General features: G+C 45.3%; 1 protein-coding gene across 1 annotated transcript; it reads right to left on the bottom strand.

Moving 5' to 3' along the window:
- Positions 1 to 13,218: 13,218 nt before the first annotated feature.
- LOC124654042 (CSC1-like protein RXW8) lies at positions 13,219 to 17,972 on the bottom strand. The gene is made up of 10 exons (XM_047193076.1): positions 17,692 to 17,972; positions 17,245 to 17,391; positions 16,632 to 16,695; positions 16,334 to 16,543; positions 15,742 to 15,939; positions 15,348 to 15,646; positions 14,822 to 15,098; positions 14,361 to 14,636; positions 13,910 to 14,143; positions 13,219 to 13,771 (listed from the first exon to the last, which is right to left on the bottom strand). The coding sequence occupies exons 1-10, from the start codon at positions 17,970 to 17,972 to the stop codon at positions 13,454 to 13,456; spliced, it is 2,304 nt and encodes a 767-aa protein (XP_047049032.1). The 3' UTR covers positions 13,219 to 13,453.
- Positions 17,973 to 19,596: the final 1,624 nt, after the last annotated feature.

Genomic DNA, 19,596 nt, shown 5'->3' with positions numbered 1-19,596 from the left:
TCCCGGATGAGATCCCGGACATCACGAGGAGTTCCGGAATGGTCCGGAGAATAAGATTCATATATAGGATGTCATTTTATGTGAATTAAAATGTCGCGGAAGGTTCTATGGAAGGTTCTAGAAGGTTCTAGAAAAGTCCGGAAGAAACCACCAAGGAAGGTGGAGTCCACATGGGACTCCACCTCCATGGCCGGCCAACCCTAGTGGGGGAGGAGTCCCAAGTGGACTCCCCTTAGGGGCCGGCCACCCCCATATGGGAGGTGGAACTCCCACCTTTGGTGGGAGTCCTAGCTTGGCTAGGTTTCCCCTCCTTTTGGAAGGTTTTGGTTCGGGTCTTATTCGGAGACTTGGAGACCAACTCTTGGGGATCCACCTATATAATGAGGGGCCAAGGGAGGGGGCCGGCCACCCCAAGACCACAACCTGGCCGCCCCCTTGAGTTGCCGGCCACCCCCTCCCAAACCCTAGCCGCCCCCTCTCCTCCATAGCTCCCGCGTGCTTTAGCGAAGCTCCGCCGGAGTTCTCCACCGCCACCGACACCACGCCGTCGTGCTGTCGGATTCAAGAGGAGCTACTACTTCCGCTGCCCGCTGGAACGGGAGGTGGACGTCGTCTTCATCAACAACCGAACGTGTGACCGAGTACGGAGGTGCTGCCCGTTCGTGGCGCCGGAACCGATCGTGATCAAGATCTTCTACGCGCTTTTGCAAGCGGCAAGTGAACGTCTACCGCAGCAACAAGAGCCTAATCTTGTAGGCTTTGGAATCTCTTCAAGGGTGAGACTCGATACCCCCTCGTTGCTACCGTCTTCTAGTTTGCATCTTGGCTTGGATTGCGTGTTCGCGGTAGGAAAATTTTTGTTTTCTATGCAACGTTATCCTACAGTGGTATCGAGCCGTGTCTATGCATAGATGGTTGCACGAGTAGAACACAATGGTTTTGTGGGCGTTGATGCTCTTGTTATCTTTAGTTGAGTACTTTGCATCTTTATGGCATAGTGGGATGAAGCGGCTCGGACTAACTTTACATGACCGCGTTCATGAGACTTGTTCCTCGTTCGACATGCAACTTGTATTGCATAAGAGGCTTTGCGGGTGTCTATCTCTCCTACTATAGTAAAGATTCAATTTACTCTTCTATTGACAACATTAGTATCAACGTTGTGGTTCATGTTCGTAGGTAGATTAGATCTATATCGAAAACCCTAAACCACGTAAAATATGCAAACCAAATTAGAGAGCGTCTAACTTGTTTTTGCGGGGTTTGGTGATGTGATATGGCCATAATATGATGATGAATATGTATGAGATGATCATTATTGTATTGTGGCAACCGGCAGGAGCCTTATGGTTGTCTTTAAATTTCATGTTGAGTAGTATTTCAAAGTAGTTGTAATAGTTGCTACATGGAGGACAATCATGAAGACGGTGCCATTGACCTTGACGCTACGCCGACGATGATGGAGATCATGCCCAAAGATGATGGAGATCATGTCCGTGCTTTGGAGATGAAGATCAAAGGCGCAAAGACAAAAGGGCCATATCATATCACATATGAAGCTGCATGTGATGTTAATCCTTTTATGCATCTTATTTTGCTTAGATCGCGACGGTAGCATTATAAGATGATCCCTCACTAAAATCTCAAGATAATAAAGTGTTCATCCTTAGTAGCACCGTTATCAAGTCTTGTCGTTTCGAAGCATCTCGTGATGATCGGGTGTGATAGATTCGATAAGTACATACAACGGGTGCAAGACAGTTTTGCACATGCGGATACTAAGGTGGCCTTGACGAGCCTAGCATGTACAGACATGGTCTTGGAACACATGATACCGAAAGGTAGAGCATGAATCATATGATTGATATGATGAACACTTTGAGTGTTCGCCATTGAAATCACACCTTTTCTCGTGATGATCGGGTTTAGGTGCGGTAGATTTGGTTCGTGTGATCACTAAGACAATGCGAGGGATATTGTTTTGAGTGGGAGTTCACCTAGATTTTTAATTATGTTGAATTAAAATTTGAACTCAATTTGTCATAAACTTAGTCTAAACTATTGCAAATATATGTTGTAGAGATGGCGTCCTCAATCAATTTTAACCGGTTCCTAGAGAAAGAAAAGCTTAAGAGCAACGGTAGCAACTTCACCGATCTGGTTCCGTCATGTGAGGATCTTCCTCTGCGGCGGAAATCTGCAATATGTGCTTGATGCACCGCTAGGTGACCCTCCTGCGAAGCCTGAAACCGATGAAGTAAAAGCTGTTTACGAGACTCGGAAAACTCGGTACTCTCAAGTTCGGTGTGCCATCCTGTGCGGTCTGGAATCCGATCTTCAAAAACGTTTTGAGCACCACGATCCTCATGAGTTGATGAATGAAGCTGAAAGCTATTTTGAGACTCATGCGGCCGTGGAATGCTATGAAGCATCGAAACATTTCTTCAGCTGTATGATGGAAGAAGGCAGCTCCATTAGTGAGCACATGCTCGCCATGACCGGGCATGCGAAGAAACTCAATGACTTGGGAATAGTGATTCCTAACAGACTGGGGATTAATCGTGTACTTCAATCACTGCCACCTAGTTACAAGAACTTTGTGATGAACTACAATATGCAGAACATGAACAAGGAGTTACCTGAACTCTTTGGCATGCTAAAAGCTGCTGAGATTGAGATCAAGAAAGAGCACCAAGTGTTGATGGTCAACAAGACCACCAGTTTCAAGAAACAGGGCAAGTCTAAGGGAAAATTCAAGAAGGGTGGCAAGAAAGCTGCCACGCCTCCTATGAAACCTAAGAACGGCCCTAAGCCCGATGCTTGAGTGCTATTACTTGCAAAGAGAAGGGACACCTGGAAGCGTAATTGCTCCAAGTATTTAGCGGATCCGAAGAGCGGCCTTGTCAAGAAGAAGAAAGAAGGTATATCCGATATACATGTTATAGATGTTTATCTCACTAGTTCTCGTTCTAGTACCTGGGTATTTGATACTGGTTCGGTTGCTCATATTTGTAACTCGAAACGGGAACTAAAGAATAAACGACAACTGCCGAAGGATGAAGTGACGATGCGCGTTGGAAACGGATCCAAGGTCAATGTGATCGCGATCGGCACACTTCCTCTACATCTACCTTCGGGATTAGTTTTAAGCCTAAATAATTGTTATTATGTACCTGCGTTAAGCATGAACATTATATCTGGATCTTGTTTAATGCAAGACGGTTATTCATTCAAGTCACGAGAATAATGGTTGTTCTATTTTTATGAATAATATCTTTTATGGTCGAGCACCACAAAAGAATGGCTTATTTCTATTAGATCTCGATAGTAGTGATACGCATATACATAACATTGATGCTAAGCGAATTAAATTGAATGATAATTCTACTTATATGTGGCACTGTCGTCTTGGTCATATTGGAATGAAACGCATGAAGAAACTCCATACTGATGGATTACTTGAATCACTTGACTTTGAGTCACTTGATAGATGCGAAGCATGTCTAATGGGAAAAATGACTAAGACTCCATTTTACGGTATGATGGAGCGAGCTACTGACTTATTGGAAATCATACATACCGATGTGTGCGGACCAATGAGTGTAGCATCGCGCGGTGGTTATCGTTATGTTCTAACCTTCACGAGATGATCCGAGTAGATATGGGTATATCTATTTCATGAAACATAAAACCGAAACTTTCGAGAAGTTTAAGGAATTCCAAAGTGAAGTAGAAAATCAACGTAACAAGAAGATCAAATTTCTACGATCCGATCGTGGAGGTGAATATCAGAGTTATGAGTTTGGCATGCATTTAAAGAAATGCGGAATACTTTCACAATTGACACCGCCGGGAACACCACAACGAAACGGTGTGTCCGAACGTCGTAATCGAACTCTCTTAGATATGGTTCGTTCTATGATGTCTCTTACTGATTTGCCGTTATCATTTTGGAGTTATGCATTAGAGACAGCCGCATTCACTTTAAATAGAGCACCATCAAAATCCGTAGAAACGACACCGTATGAATTATGGTTTAATAAGAAACCTAAGTCTGTCGTTCCTTAAAGTTTGGGGTTGCGAAGCCTATGTAAAAAAGTTACAACCGGACAAGCTAGAACCCAAAGCGGAGAAATGCGTCTTCATAGGATACCCTAAGGAAACTATAGGGTACACTTTCTATCACGGATCCGAAGGCAAAATCTTTGTTGCTAAGAACGGAACCTTTCTTGAGAAAGAATTTCTCACTAAAGAAGTGACTGGAAGAAAAGTAGAACTCGATGAGATTAATGAATCTATACTCGTTGATTAGAGTAGCGCAGTACCGGAAGTTGTACCTGTACCGCCTACACCGGCAACGAGAGGAAGCTAATGATAATGATCATGAAACTTCGAACGAGGAAACTACTGAACCTCGCAGATCGACAAGGAACGTGCCACTCCTGATTGGTATGATCCTTGTCTAAATGTCATGATTGTGGATAACAATGATGAGGACCCTGCGACGTATGAAGAAGCGATGATGAGCCCAGATTCCAACAAATGGCAATAAGCCATGAAATCCGAAAATGGGATCCATGTATGATAACAAAGTATGGACTTTGGTAGACTTACCTGATAGCCGAAAGGCTGTCGAGAATAAATGGATCTTCAAGAGAAAAACAGATGCTGATGGTAATATTACTGTCTATAAAGCTCGACTTGTCGCAAAGGGTTTCCGACAAATTCAAGGAGTTGACTACGATGAGACTTTCTCACCCGTAGCGAAGCTAAAATCTGTGAGGATTTTGTTAGCAATAGCTGCATTTTTCGATTATGAGATTTGGCAGATGGATGTCAAAACGGCATTCCTTAATGGAGACATTGAGGAAGAGTTGTATATGGTACAGCCCAAAGGTTTTGTCGATCCTAAAAATGTCGACAAAGTATGCAAACTTCAGCGTTCAATCTATGGACTAGAAGCAAGCATCAAGAAGTTGGAACCGACGCTTTGATAAGGTGATCAAAGACTTCGGGTTTATACGGTGTCATGGAGAGGCCTGTATTTACAAGAAAGTGAGTGGGAGCTACGTAGCATTCACGATATTATATGTAGATGACATATTATTGATTGGGAATGATATAGAACTATTAAGCGATGTAAAAGGTTATTTGAATAACGAGTTTTTCAATGAAAGACCTTGGTGAAGCATCATATATATTAGGCATCAAGATTTATAGAGATAGATCAAGACGCCTAATAGGGCTATCACGGAGTACATACCTGGACAAGATTCTAAAGAAGTTTAGAATGGACGAAAGTAAGAAAGGGTTTTTACCTATGTTACCAGGCAAGGTCTTGAGTAAGACTCAAGGACCGGCTACGGCGAAGAAAGAGAAAGGATGAATCGGATCCCCTATGCTTCGGCGGTAGGCTCTATTATGTATGCCATGCTATGTACAAGACCGGATATAGCGCATGTTGTTAGTTTGACTAGCGAGATATCAAAGTGATCCGGGAATGGAGCATCTGGACAGCGGTCAAGAATATCCTGAAGTACTTGAAAAGAACTAAGGATATGTTTCTTTGTTATGGAGGTGACCAAGAGCTCGTTGTAACAAGTTACACCGATGCAAGTTGGAACAACGATCCCGATGATTCTAAGTCACGGTACGGGTACGAGTTTATATTGAATGGTGCTTGCGATAGGCTGGGCAAGCTCGAAGCGGTGCACGGTGGCGAAGTCTTCAACGGAATCGGAGTACATAGCAGCTTCGGAGGCTTCATCGGAAGCGGTATGGATGAAGAGGTTCATTGTAGAGCTCGGTGTGGTTCCTAGTGCATTGGACCCACTAGTCATATCTTGTGACAACATGGGTGCCATCGCCAATGCACAAGAACCAAGGTCACACAAGAGGCTGAAGCATATCAAGCTGCGTTACCACTCGATTCGCGAGTACATCGAAGATGGAGAAGTAAAGATTTGCAAAGTACACACTGATCCGAATGTAGCAGGTCCGTTGACTAAAGCTCTCCCTAGGGCAAAGCATGACCAACACCAGAATGCTATGGGTGTTAGGTTCCTTACAATGTAATCTAGATTATTGACTCTAGTGCAAGTGGGAGACTGTTGGAGATGTGCCCAAGAGGCAATAATAAAAGTGGTTATTATATATCTTTATGTTTATGATAAATGTTTATATACCATGCTATAATTGTATTAACCGAAACATTGATACATGTGTGATATGTAAACAACAAAGAGTCCCTAGTATGCCTCTTAACTAGCTTGTTGATTAATGGATGATTAGTTTCATAATCATGAACATTGGATGTTATTAATAACAAGGTTATAATGTAATGGATACACCCATATTAAGCGTAGCATAAGATCTCATCATTAAGTTATTTGCTATAAGCTTTCGATACATAGTTACCTAGTCCTTATGACCATGAGATCATGTAAATCACTTATACCAGAAAGGTACTTTGATTACACCAAACGCCCTTTGCGTAAATGGGTGGTTATAAAGGTGGGATTAAGTATCCGGAAAGTATGAGTTGAGGCATATGGATCAACGGTGGGATTTGTCCATCCCGATGACGGATAGATATACTCTGGGCCCTCTCGGTGGAATGTCGTCTAATGTCTTGCAAGCATATGAATAAGTTCATAAGAGACCACATACCACGGTACGAGTAAAGAGTACTTGTCAGGAGACGAGGTTGAACAAGGTATGAAGTGATACCGAAGATCAAACCTCGGACAAGTAAAATATCGCGAGACAAAGGGAATTGGTATTGTATGTGAATGGTTCATTCGATCACTAAAGTCATCGTTGAATATGTGGGAGTCAGTATGGATCTCCAGATCCCGCTATTGGTTATTGGTCGGAGTGAGTACTCAACCATGTCTGCATAGTTCACGAACCGTAGGGTGACACACTTAAAGTTGGATGTTGAAATGGTAGTATTTGAATATGGAATGGAGTTCGAATATTTGTTCGGAGTCCCGGATGAGATCCCGGACATCACGAGGAGTTCGGAATGGTCGGAGAATAAGATTCATATATAGGATGTCATTTTATGTGAATTAAAATGTCGCGGAAGGTTCTATGGAAGGTTCTAGAAGGTTCTAGAAAAGTCCGGAAGAAACCACCAAGGAAGGTGGAGTCCACATGGGACTCCACCTCCATGGCCGGCCAACCCTAGTGGGGGAGGAGTCCCAAGTGGACTCCCCATAGGGGCCGGCCACCCCCCCCATATGGGAGGTAGAACTCCCACCTTTGGTGGGAGTCCTAGCTGGCTAGGTTTCCCCTCCTTTTGGAAGGTTTTGGTTCGGGTCTTATTCGAAGACTTGGAGACCAACTCTTGGGGATCCACCTATATAATGAGGGGCCAAGGGAGGGGGTCGGCCACCCCAAGACCACAACCTGGCCTCCCCCCTTGAGTGGCCGGCCACCCCCTCCCAAACCCTAGCCGCCCCCTCTCCTCCATAGCTCCCACGTGCTTTAGCGAAGCTCCGCCGGAGTTCTCCACCGCCACCGACACCACGCCGTCGTGCTGTCGGATTCAAGAGGAGCTACTACTTCCGCTGCCCGCTGGAACGGGAGGTGGACGTCGTCTTCATCAACAACCGAACGTGTGACCGAGTACGGAGGTGCTGCCCGTTCGTGGCGCCGGAACCGATCGTGATCAAGATCTTCTACGCGCTTTTGCAAGCGGCAAGTGAACGTCTACCGCAGCAACAAGAGCCTCATCTTGTAGGCTTTGGAATCTCTTCAAGGGTGAGACTCGATACCCCCTCGTTGCTACCGTCTTCTAGTTTGCATCTTGGCTTGGATTGCGTGTTCGCGGTAGGAAATTTTTTGTTTTCTATGCAACGTTATCCTACAGACGGACACGGTTAGGGATCCAGACTGATTCCCGCTTTGTCCTAGTGGGCCGACCAGTGTGTTGGGTTGTGGTTATCGTGTGTTAGTGGTGTGAGAACTAAGCGTGCGGTGAGGCGGGTTATAAGCCTATCAACAGTAATGAATGAGACATGTTGAATGATGAATGAATTGATCTGATATGAATCTCATCCCCTCTTCTCTGTTCTCTCACCCCCTTCCTTGTATCTCATGTGATCCTCCACCCAAACCCTCGATTGTGGGTGATACTCTTCCCGGGTCCTCACACACCCTCTCTCTTCTCAGTTTAATTTTCTGATTGTAATAACCTTGAAAGATTGCTCTTGCTCATCTTGGCCATGAGCTATTAATCTTGTCGCTAAAGCGTTCCTTTTATGACAGTACAAATATCCATCTATCAATAAACTCAAATCTCTGACTACATCAAGAATATGTGGAAAACGAAATTTGGAATCAAGCCTCAAGTAATTCACATATCCATCAAGCAACAGCCGTGAGCGCCTAAGAGGAGAAAGAGAAGGCGGCGGCGGCCGAGGCGACCAACGGCCGGCGTGCGGCGCCGTGGGGACCGGGAGGAGCACGCGGTAGAGGTGAACGGGTCCGCGAGGAGCAGGGCTGCAGTGGGTAGGGCCAGCCATGGGAGGATGAGTTGGTACAGAATCATGGTATGCGAGAGAAAGAGGATGCAGTCTGCATGGTGGCTGGGCTGTGGCGGCCAGGTCGCAAGCCGTTCGAGCCGAGCCGCGAGATTCTCGAGCTGAGCCTCGAGCCTGCTTTTTAGAAACATTTTAGTAGCAAGCCAAGCCAAGCTTGGCTCGAAAATTCACGAGCCTAAGTGATGAGGACATCCCATCTCTTGATACAACCGATGTACCTACAGCCACACAAATACAAGGACCAATCACTCGAGCTCGTGCCAAACAACTTAACTATCGAGTACTTTCGTTTCTTGGAACTATTCCTCACATACATGAGAATATGATGCTGCCTAAATCAGATATGTTTGTTACTCTTAGGAATGATGAACCAAGCATGGATGAGGAGGACAAGCATTGGAGCATGATCACGCATGGAGGAGATGGCAGCAAGCATTTGAGGATTGAAGATGACGCCGCAAGTGGAGATTTCAGAAGTTTGAAGCCACCATAAGAAGAGAGGAAGACATGGACGAAATATAGAGTTTCCCACTTCATAATTTCGTCCATAGCATGTTATGGTGCTGCGTCACCTTTAGTTTTGGGCTAGGCCCATGTTATTTTCGCAGGAATTAAGTCAGCCACTTTTTAGAGTCCGTATTGAAGGGGAAAGGCCTTCTAGGGTTTGGTTCGGCCACCATATGTATGGCTGGCCGAAACCCCACCTTTTCCTCCTTTAAATACCCCCATAGTCGTCACGTTTAGACTCGGATTTTGATTAGACTAAAAGTTAGCCATTGCTGCGACTCTCGTGTACTTCTTTTGAGGCCAACGCCCAGAACAAGACCGACTATTCGGAATCCCACTTTTTTCAATAAAGCTTTCATCTTTCATCCGCAATATTCTGATTGCATCTTTAGTTCTTACTTGTTCTCGATTTCAGGTAGGAATTAAGACCCTCGCTGGTCAGGCTGATCGCGCATCCGCAAGATCAGTAACTCCCGGAGATTGTCCCAGCGATTGCATTGGCGCACGAGCTTTGCATCGACATCAGCACCATATTCATCCCCTCTCCATATAGATTTGATACATGATTGGCGGCATTGTAATACTCATCATTCATCTCTTTGAGATTTGTTATACAAGGTTACTATTGTTGATCCAACTACGTGTGAGTAGTCCACGTGTGTTATGGGTTGAGGCCTAATCCTCATAACATCTAACTTTTTATGGGATAGTGTGCAATGCGGGAGTAGAGATTCATTTTATGTCCTAGATCTGTTTATCTCGATCTTGAAGCTTTCACAGGTACCCAAACCAACGAGACCATTAACGACTAAACGTATTAAGGTTTGACTACAATTAAGTTGCATGATTCCAGTATGATTCAATAGTGTGGTTAACATTTAGGGAGTAACGGTGACATCACAAAATTTAAAGTAATTGTCTAATTTATCTTAATACCACGACTCCACGCGGCATGCAAAGGAATTTGGGGTGGAAACTTGATCCGTGAAAGCCACGGCATGCGGTATCACGGTGCACATTAGGAGGCCTCACCCACATCAATATTGCATCCTTTACCTTGACTATGATATTGTACATGGGTGCTTCACTTTATCTTTTAAATCTCATCTACTAACACACAGCTGCTGCAGGAGGAACCTCAAGCCTAGGCTTATCTCCAATCATCGATACACAACCTTACACAAGAAAACATTGGTCTGGTAACACAACAATTAACTGAATACTGTAAGTCTTGCCTAAGTGATTTTAGGACAAAAGGACCGGAGGCTACACCAAGATCGAGGACATGTGCCTTTGTAAGGCATGGATGGAGATTGGACAATATCTAATTTGTGGTTCCCAACAAAAGGGTGGCACATTGGAGGAAGACCTACAACTACTTCCGCGAGCATAAGCACGTACTAGTGATCACCCTTTCATGAGTGATCGGAGTGAGGCCTCTCTCACAAAAAGGTGGAATTGTATCCAAGAGAATGCACCAAGTTCAACACCGCCTACAACATGATGAAGACGCGAAAAGTCAGTGGCCTTGGCTTTGCGGACTTGATGACTCAAGCTATGGGCCACTTCAAGGTTGCGATAAGGTGAAGAACTTCAATATGGTCGTCCCAAGTGGCACAAGCTCTATGCATCCTATGATGCCAACGCAATGCTCGGGCAATTCAATTTCATCGATGTCGATGGTTCCGTCGCAAGTAAGGCAAGTGCATCAAAGAGGCCGAAGGGACGGACAAGCTCCAAGGTGGAGGCCAAGCACAATGCTTCCTCGCAAGCGGTCGTGGAGATCAACACATTCCTAGCCGACAAAGAGGTGTCAAGCGAGAAGAGGGACGAGAGGAAGCGTCGAGAAAAAGAGGTGGCCGTGAAGAGCTACATTGCCATACAACACAAGAAGCTCGCAGTTGAAGAGATCAACGCCTACAACAAGGGCAAGGAATTGTAGCTCTCCCTACTCACCGAGGAGGCCAAGCTCATGGCAACCCCATTGACTGAACACCATGGATCCAACTTAACGTGCATGGTTGATTGGTTGGAGAAGAAGATGATCTGTGATCATGATGTGTGATTCACTCGAGCGCACTATCATTTGTGTCTACATTATTTTGGACTTATTGTGTCTACATTATTTTGGACTTCGTGTATGCTGGCAAGGCCAGATCTTGTTCCACTAAATTTGAATTGTTTGCCATTTTTTCCTTTCACTTTGCTTTAAAATGTGGACACGGATTTGCAGACCAAGTAAGGGCCGTCGTTGGGGCAGCTACCAGGCGCAAACCTGAGCCTCTTCGATATTCACCGGCCACCGCATACGGACCAAACGAACAGAATGGTAAGTGGTTGCATAGATTTCCCTCCGAGAGTCGAAAGTACTAATTATGATACAAATTGTACATCATTTTTTAGAAGAATTATACACCAGTTAAGTCAGAAGCCGGTTGTAGCTCCGGCATGTTGAAATAAATTAACCATGAGCTAGTGTGGATCAGAGAGAGATTGTTTTCGAAAAGGGGAAGCCCCCGGCCTCTTCATGGAATAGAGAGATGGATGATGATGATCGGAAAGTTAGTATGGCTTCTCGCCGTCGTAGTTCCCTGGCGGGTAGTAGCTGCAGACCATGAGGGTGTTGCCGCTGGTGCAGGTGACGCGGCCGCAGCCGACGCTGGTGGTGTCCTTCCACACCACGGCCGTGTAGTGGCCGCACATCTTGCCGGCGTCGCAGGTGTTGGTGGTGTAGTGGTAGTTCTTCTTCTCCTCGCTCCACTCGTCGACGGTGTGCCGCCATGTCCACGACTTGCCGTCCCCGTACATGAGGTTCTCCCCGTACGGCCCCGTCGAGTGCTTCAGCGCGCAGTCCCCCTTGCGCTGCTCCGCGTACTGCTGCGCGTACTTGGCCACCGTCGTGTTCCACCTGCACTTACATGCACCCGCCGGAGTTAGCTATTAATGGGTGGTGCCGTCGTCTCCGTACGTCGCCGGCCATGCAATGCGGAGGTCTTACGTGAGAGGGCGCTCGCCCTCCTGGGCGCGGAACGCGTTGTGCTCCTTGAGGATGTTTTCGATGGCCTTGGGGCTCAGCCCGTCCACCGGCTCGCCGTCGTCGTCCACCTGCTTGTTGTCACCGCCGCCGCTGTACGAGCTCTTGTCATCGCTGGCCGGAGAAGACGGCTTCGCGGGCGGCTCAGGCGAGGTCGGCGTCTCTCCGGTGCGGTAAAAGTCTCCCTGCCCTGGCGCCGTGGGTGTGACCGGCTCTCGCTTGGTCGCCATTGCCGGTGCCGCCGGCTCATCCTCTGGCTCTGGCTCGGTCGTGGTCTCGGGCGCTGGCTCCGCCTCCGGCTCGGTCGTTATTTCTGCCGCCGGCTCAGGCTCGGTCGTCATCGTTGGCTGCCGGAAGTAACCGTCTAACGACCCGGCGAGGTTGGCGTCGGCGCCCGGCTGCTCCTCCCTCTGCGGGGCGTACACGGCGAAGCCCGGCCTCCTGAACAGCTGGGTGGGCACCGGCATCACCTCCGGCTGCGGGAGGAACTCGTCGTTCTTGTTAATGGCGAGGGGTTCCTCCACCACCTGCTGGCTCGCCGCCGCCGGGACGTATCCCTCGAGGCCATGGGCGCGGCCAGCGAATAGCAGGCACGCCACGGCTACGGCGGCGATCACCGCCGGTACTAGCTTTTCGGCGTGCATGGTGGCTCAACCTTTTGCGCTTAGTTTTTGCTGATTGATGCGTGGTTATGTAGACGGGAAATTGGAAGGAGAGGGAGATTGCTATTTTCGCTGTGGATTAGTGGCCAATGCTATTCTTGGGCCAAACCGTAGTTTTACCAACAATGGACGTCCTAAAATATGTAAACAAACGATGGCCGTTGTACCTTTCAAAAAAAAGATGGTCGTTTACACTGACAGCAGCAAAACTTATTTTTTTCCTTTTGGCCTTTTTGCAAGGAATGGTAAAAATATTAGTCCAAACAAGAAGCAAGAGAGAAAAACTCTCTGAGATCAGCGAGGATAAGGATGGACAATTCAAAAGAAAATTTCCCCCTGAATTTAGTTTTAGTGCTACCACCTAGTAGAATGATGAGAATATGCTTCCCAACAGCAAGAGATATTGTCTCAATGCTATAAATGTCAAGAGCTGCCACCAGATACAAAAAATGATACCACATGCTCCTTGACAAATATGGTTCAAGTTCATTCAACAAAGGTGCGCACACCGTGGACAGAACTAACCAGCCAGGCATGAAAACCATACAAGTCATGCATATCTACACGTATAATTATGCTTCACTTATCTATATGTTCCTAACTAAAACCCAGTTCCTCTATACTCGTATGACCAGTGTTGCTATCTATACATTTACATGAGTCGGCACGTGGAGAGTCAGTCAGTTAGTTATCCGGTTTTGTTATTGTGATAAACCTCTTTTCTGCAATCTAATGAGGAAAGTGATGGATCTCACAGCATTCTGCAGACGGCTAATAGGGAGTCCCTTCAGCGTTGGGTGAGACAGTTCATCCCTTCTCGGCTGCTGTTCCTCACGGGTTTCTTTGCCCTTGGACTCGCCATGGCTACAGTTCTTTTCCCCACCATTCCCATCAATCTGAATTTTCTCCAGCTGTATGTCTTCAGTCTCAGGGAACTGACAATACGCAGTATGGAGTCGGCCGTGAATGTGCTCCATTCTTCCCGACCGCTCGTCCTCCCTGTCCATATCGATTAGATCCTGCACGGTCCAAACATTGCGATCAACAAAAAAGTGAAAAGAACTCACAAGGCACCACAACTGACTCTAGTCCTGGGTTATTTCCTAGTTTTACAGTACACCTGGGTTCAATCACTAAAACACAGAAGTAATACCAACCTGCGCTGGAAATGTTTTGAACAATGGAAGAAGTCGTTTTCTGCAGTACTGATTGAATAACAGAGTAAGGATGATAAGAGGTATCGTGAAGCCTGCAGCTACTGGTGATTCTTTGAGCCCAAATACGCCGAGGCAGATAATCTGGGTGAGCACGAGAGAGAATATCACTGTGTTGTGTGCAATTGGCCAGTACAGACCACCCGTGTCATATCTTGTGCGGTACACATTGAGTAGCTGAAAACATATTAAGATTATCAGTATCTAGAACTGGCAAGATCATGCATTCATTGTCAAGAATTGTACTTCATGTTTCTTAGTATTTTATATTCACGAGAATAGCAATGTAAAGGTACTACATGATGTTCACCTATAGCTACAACACAGGTGTGTTCTACAAAGGTAAAATGGAACAAAATAACTGTTATGGACTTCACCATCCCTAGTTTCTCACCTGATTGCGGTAGACGACATAACCAAGGAAGAAGTACGCTAGCAGGAAAGGTAAGATCAAGGGTGCCAGCACAGAGCATGTGAAGCCCAATAGTCCAAACAACAAAACTTTTGGTACTTCTGTATGATAGGGAAATGAGGGCACAAACTCCGTATCTTCTTTCATTCTCAGAATATATTTCCTTATAAAGTTCCATATCAGACCAAAGAGTTGCATAAGCTCAGATGACAAACTGGCCCACCCTGAAGTCAGAACATAGGTGACGAAGAAGGTAGCCTAAAATGAAAACAGAGTTAATAGCAGCCACGTATTAACAGCAATTCTTAGAAAGGATAAATAGAGTAATTCTTTGCAACAAACATCTCTTTTTGTGAATATAAAACGACTGATCTTTCCAAAGAAAAATGGTATTTCTGCAGCATCAAGACCAGGATAGAGTTTAGAGTTCAGACTTGATTTACCTGCACAGGTATAACCTTAGCGAGCTCAACAGGGATGTCCTTCGGGCTTGTGAAAAAATTCAATTGCTTTATGACGGTCCCAGATACGACATTAACAAAGAATACATTCCAAATATAGAAGTACAGCACTTTACAGCAAGCACTCCTTTTCCTTTCACTGTGAGATGTAGGCCCCTCCAATGTAGAAAATAACATCATTATTGGTGGAACGGTGTACAGAAATATTTGCAGGATAACACTGGGAAGGTATCCAGTTACTAGCTGGATCATGTATTTCCTGCACACGAAAGATAAGTCAATAGAAGCCACCTACAAATGAACAAAAGGCAACATCTCTATGCTGAATGGTGAAACAAAGGCCATATGTCGATCAACAATTTTGCATGCCGTTTAAGTTTTAAATCTAAATGAGATCTCTAGCTAAAATGCATCTAGATACATCCTTATCTAGACAAAAGTGAGGCACCTATTTTTAGACGGAGGGAGTACTACTAGAGTTCAGTTTCAGAACAATGTTGGTACTTACTTCGTCAATAACCCATTAAGGAAAGGAAGCTTCTGCTGCAAATGCTCCAGCTCCGTTAGACCTTGTATAAATGCCACCGGTGCCAGAAATAAGATCATAAAAACAATAGATCCAAGAAGCGTAGCTATCCGTCGAATCCAAAGCTGCTTGTAGGGAAGCCAAATGTTTGACCAATACACATCATCTGGTTCTGGAGCTAGATCAGTAACCCACTTCGTAGGGTTCGATGTCTGAAGTACTTTTGATGCAACAAGTGCTCCATACCGTGTTTTGAAAAATACAAAAGCAGCAGCACATTCCTGTGTATAGTTCCACAGTTATAATCACTAATTCACACCGACTTATTGATGAATTTCAATAAAAGAATTAATGTCTGCTAGATTACTAAGCGGACCTCATTATGTGTGATCAAGGTAGAATCTTTCAGGTCAGTTTTCCCACTGCTCTGTACAACTTCATCAGTGGGCAACAACTGGAATGAATTCGAAGAAGCTCCACAAAGACAACACCGGTATGTACCCGCTTTGCAGCTCTGATCTACCGTAGTGTCCGTGAATTGTTTCAACTTTCTACATGCCTTCTTCGCACCAGTCTGCAGCATATTAAACAGTTTTACTAAAAAATCAGAAAGCAAACTACTCATATGCAGATAAAAGTTACAGATCCAAACAAATGATTTGAGATCCTTTCACTAATTCCAAGAATAGGAATATGCAATACCACAAATACCTTAGCAGATAAAAAAGCATAAATCTAACTCCAAGAATTTCAGATCATGTCACTTTCATGGATAAGAAAAAAATCGTATAATGAATGTGTAGTATCATAAATATCTATCCCTTATAACCATAGTGATTATTGAGCTGCAAAAAAAAAACCCAGACTAAGAACATTAAATCACAAAAATAGTACCGTAGCAAGTATGTTGCATTCTTTGTCACCCCCGTCCTCCCAACAAATAGAAATATTGTATGAGAATTGCTTACCATTATCTTCTGAACTTTCCCAACTTTGTAAACAACTTGGTGGAATAGGTAACTTGATGCATGATACTTGGTGAAGAAATCATCAACATCACTGCTACATGATTCTTTTGTTTTCTTTGGTATTCCACGAACAAGCACAGTAAATTGGCCTGGATTGGGTGTTGCACGTTTAAGGTGCAGGAGCCTCAGCCTAGCAATGTGCCTGTACTCCTATCAGATCGAGTAGAGACAACATTAGCTGTGCTTCTCAATATGAGGATATATAATACTCTGTACTATCTGTGAGCAAAGAACTTACAAGATATAGGAGAATGCAAGCTACTCCAGATATTATGTAGAGAACTAAACAATGAACCCAAAGCCTGCAATGCAATCAGAACATAAAATTAATACAGAATAACGTGTAGTGCTACCAGGTAATTTTCTTATGTCTTGTAGAGTGGAGAAATACGCTGTATCTAATGAGCGGTGTGTTCAGATTCTACACATAAATCCCTGTTTTCTTGGCCTTTGGTTTTCCGCAGCTAGAACATGCCACACGACATCCTAATAATTATGGTTCGCACTAAATAGTTTGTTGTGCACTATCTTACCCTTACTTGCAATATAGATCTGTACATACATGATACATGTATTCTAATTTAGCCTTTTTTGCTTGTTGAGGATATTTCCTCAGTTCTATACTACTCCCCCCGTGCACTAATATAAGATGTTTTAGACACTTTTAAAGTAGAGTACATACAAACCAAAAGAAGTGAACCTACACACTAAAAGTGGACTAGATAATTTTTGTAAGGGGGATGCACGGAAGCTCAGCGCACTATAAATACCAATAATCAATGCATCATACCACAAATTCAACCTTGACAAAACCACCTTATGATACACTTAAAATAAATTGTTCAGCTCACCATCTTGATTGCACTTCCACATTCCCAATTGTGAAGATATCCAATTGTTCTGAAGGAATCCGATGATGTTGTATATTCTGTCCAAAATAATTCAGTGGAAGAATTCCAAGCACACACAGAAGGGCCGCTAGGGAAAAGATGCGTATGCTGCAGAAAAGCGAATGTACAAGTGAGAAAATTTTGGATTGTGAGGTTAAACTGGTAGAAAAAAAGGAGCCTAACAGAGAACAATAAACAGAACTGATCTACGATTCTGCATAACATTATGAAAAGAAGTGCTATCATAAAGGCAGCTGCCAGAGTTGCAAGTTTTCGCCTCCTACTGATTCAGATCACATGCACATGCTAACAAGCTCACCAATCAGATGTGGACGTCTTCTAAGTTCGAACCAACAGAATTATGATACGAAAGGGACGCATGGATGTGAAGACGAAACCTGGTGTTACCTGAACACTAGCATCCGATTGAAAGCCACAGCATCCAACCCCGCAGCTGCCAAGAGGTCTTCCTCAGCACACTGCAGGGCTTTCACGATCCAGCCAGCCGACGGAACAAACCTTTCCAAAATAAAAGCCTCTCGGAGCCGGCTATGGTCCTCGGAAATCCTCCGGCCAAAGTAGACCCTGATGTTAGCTGGCTGCTTCCTGAGAACAGAATAGAGCGATAGGAAGAGCACGCAGAGCCCGACGTTGATGCCCGCGGAGGTGAGAAGCGCGCTGAGCTTCATGGTTTCCTACCGAGCCAGTACACCCGCCCGCAGCACGGCCCGTGTCATCTAACAGCACGCAGAAGCATGATCCTTGGTGACCTCGGCGCCTACAGGTACAGGAAGAGGAATTCAGATATTGCGCATTTAGTCTAGAGACTGAACTGGAAACTGTACGGTGGCATTCGAAACTGCACAAGTTTGCCCCGTTTACATCAGATTCTGAATGCAGGAAGTTATACTTTGTGTGTAAGTGGAAGAAGACAAAGGAAGCATGGGTTAGGCTGTGTTTAGCATCGCGGTGGTAGCACGTGCGTATTTCTATTGTTGGCTGTATCAGTTAGTCGGAATCCTTCTTTTTCTCGAGACGTAGCAACAGATCTTGCTGGAATTACTACGGACTCCCGTGTAAATAAGCTAGATGTAGAATCTGAGAGCGCAGCAAAGCAACCACAAACTAGACCTGACTCAACTGAAGCATTGGTAGTGGTACATGTGTTTTTTAGTACTCTCTGCATTTGTCTTAAAGCTGTCGTCTGGACAGTGGTGTAGTCAAACTTATGAACTGTGATGCCACTGAATGGATACTTGAAAACTGTACTCCTATTCCTATATGTGGTGATTTTGTTACCTAACGTACTTTGACAAATATTTTTTGAAAAAGAGTACTTTGGCAATTGTAAAAATTTGGCGGGTTGTACAAATAATTGCAAAGTGGGTATACTCATGAGCTCTTGTGCCCAGATAAAGCTTTGTCCTACTACAAAATTTCCAGATAGGATTGGTGGAGGAGCACCTTCAGCAGAGCAGCATTGCTGCAACCTGGAAGTGGACGAATCCGAGCTGTCCGGTTCAGTTGGCAGCAACAGGTAGGGTAGATTCGATCTGTGGGGGATTAGTTTGCGTGCCCGCACCAGCAACAACAGGCTAGTAGTATTCCGCAATAACTTGAAACTTACAAAATCTAAGACGTAAATACAAGCCTCCGAACTTGGGAACCGATCGAGGAGCGTAACGTAATGGTGGGGTGCGTATGAAAACCGGGGAGGGAACTCATTGCTATTATGGAACAAGTAGAAAGTAACCGAAAAGAACCGGCGGATTGTTGCGCGAACTGGAAACAGAATCCGCCGAACTAAAGACTAGCAGAGCACGTACTGTAGATAGGAGGAGGCGGAATCGGTTACCTCCGGCACGACGGGAGCCGGCCGGCCCGCACGCACGCACGCTCGCACTCAGGCAGGCAGGCGGAATCGAGCAGCCGCCGGATCCTCCTGCGGCAGAAGCCGCTGCAGCATCAAAGTGAGCAGCAGAATCAGAAGAGGGGGAAAGAAAACCAGGGTGACCGGAAGCGTCGGCGGGGAGAGCCGGACCTCGAGGAGCGCGCGCGGCGGCAATGGCGACGCACAAGGGACGGGGAGGGAGGGTGGAAGCGCGTAGCCGGCGATTGGAGCGGCGACGGACCTCCGGCGTGTGTGCTGTCGCTCAAGGTCGAGCTCGAGGAGTTGATGGATTTGAAGTCGGGAGTTTTGCTTCTGTTTTCCTCGGAAGTCCATCTAGAGTACTCTGTTTTTTGGTAAGCAACGGAATAAATAAAGAGAGAAATTATTACGGAGTAAAAAAAAGGGAAGGAGGAAGAAGAGGC

Source organism: Lolium rigidum, chromosome 5 (assembly GCF_022539505.1).
Source record: "Lolium rigidum isolate FL_2022 chromosome 5, APGP_CSIRO_Lrig_0.1, whole genome shotgun sequence".
Classification (NCBI taxonomy): domain Eukaryota; kingdom Viridiplantae; phylum Streptophyta; class Magnoliopsida; order Poales; family Poaceae; genus Lolium; species Lolium rigidum.
Note: the sequence above shows the minus strand (reverse complement) of the source record. Positions and strands in the feature narration are given on the sequence as shown.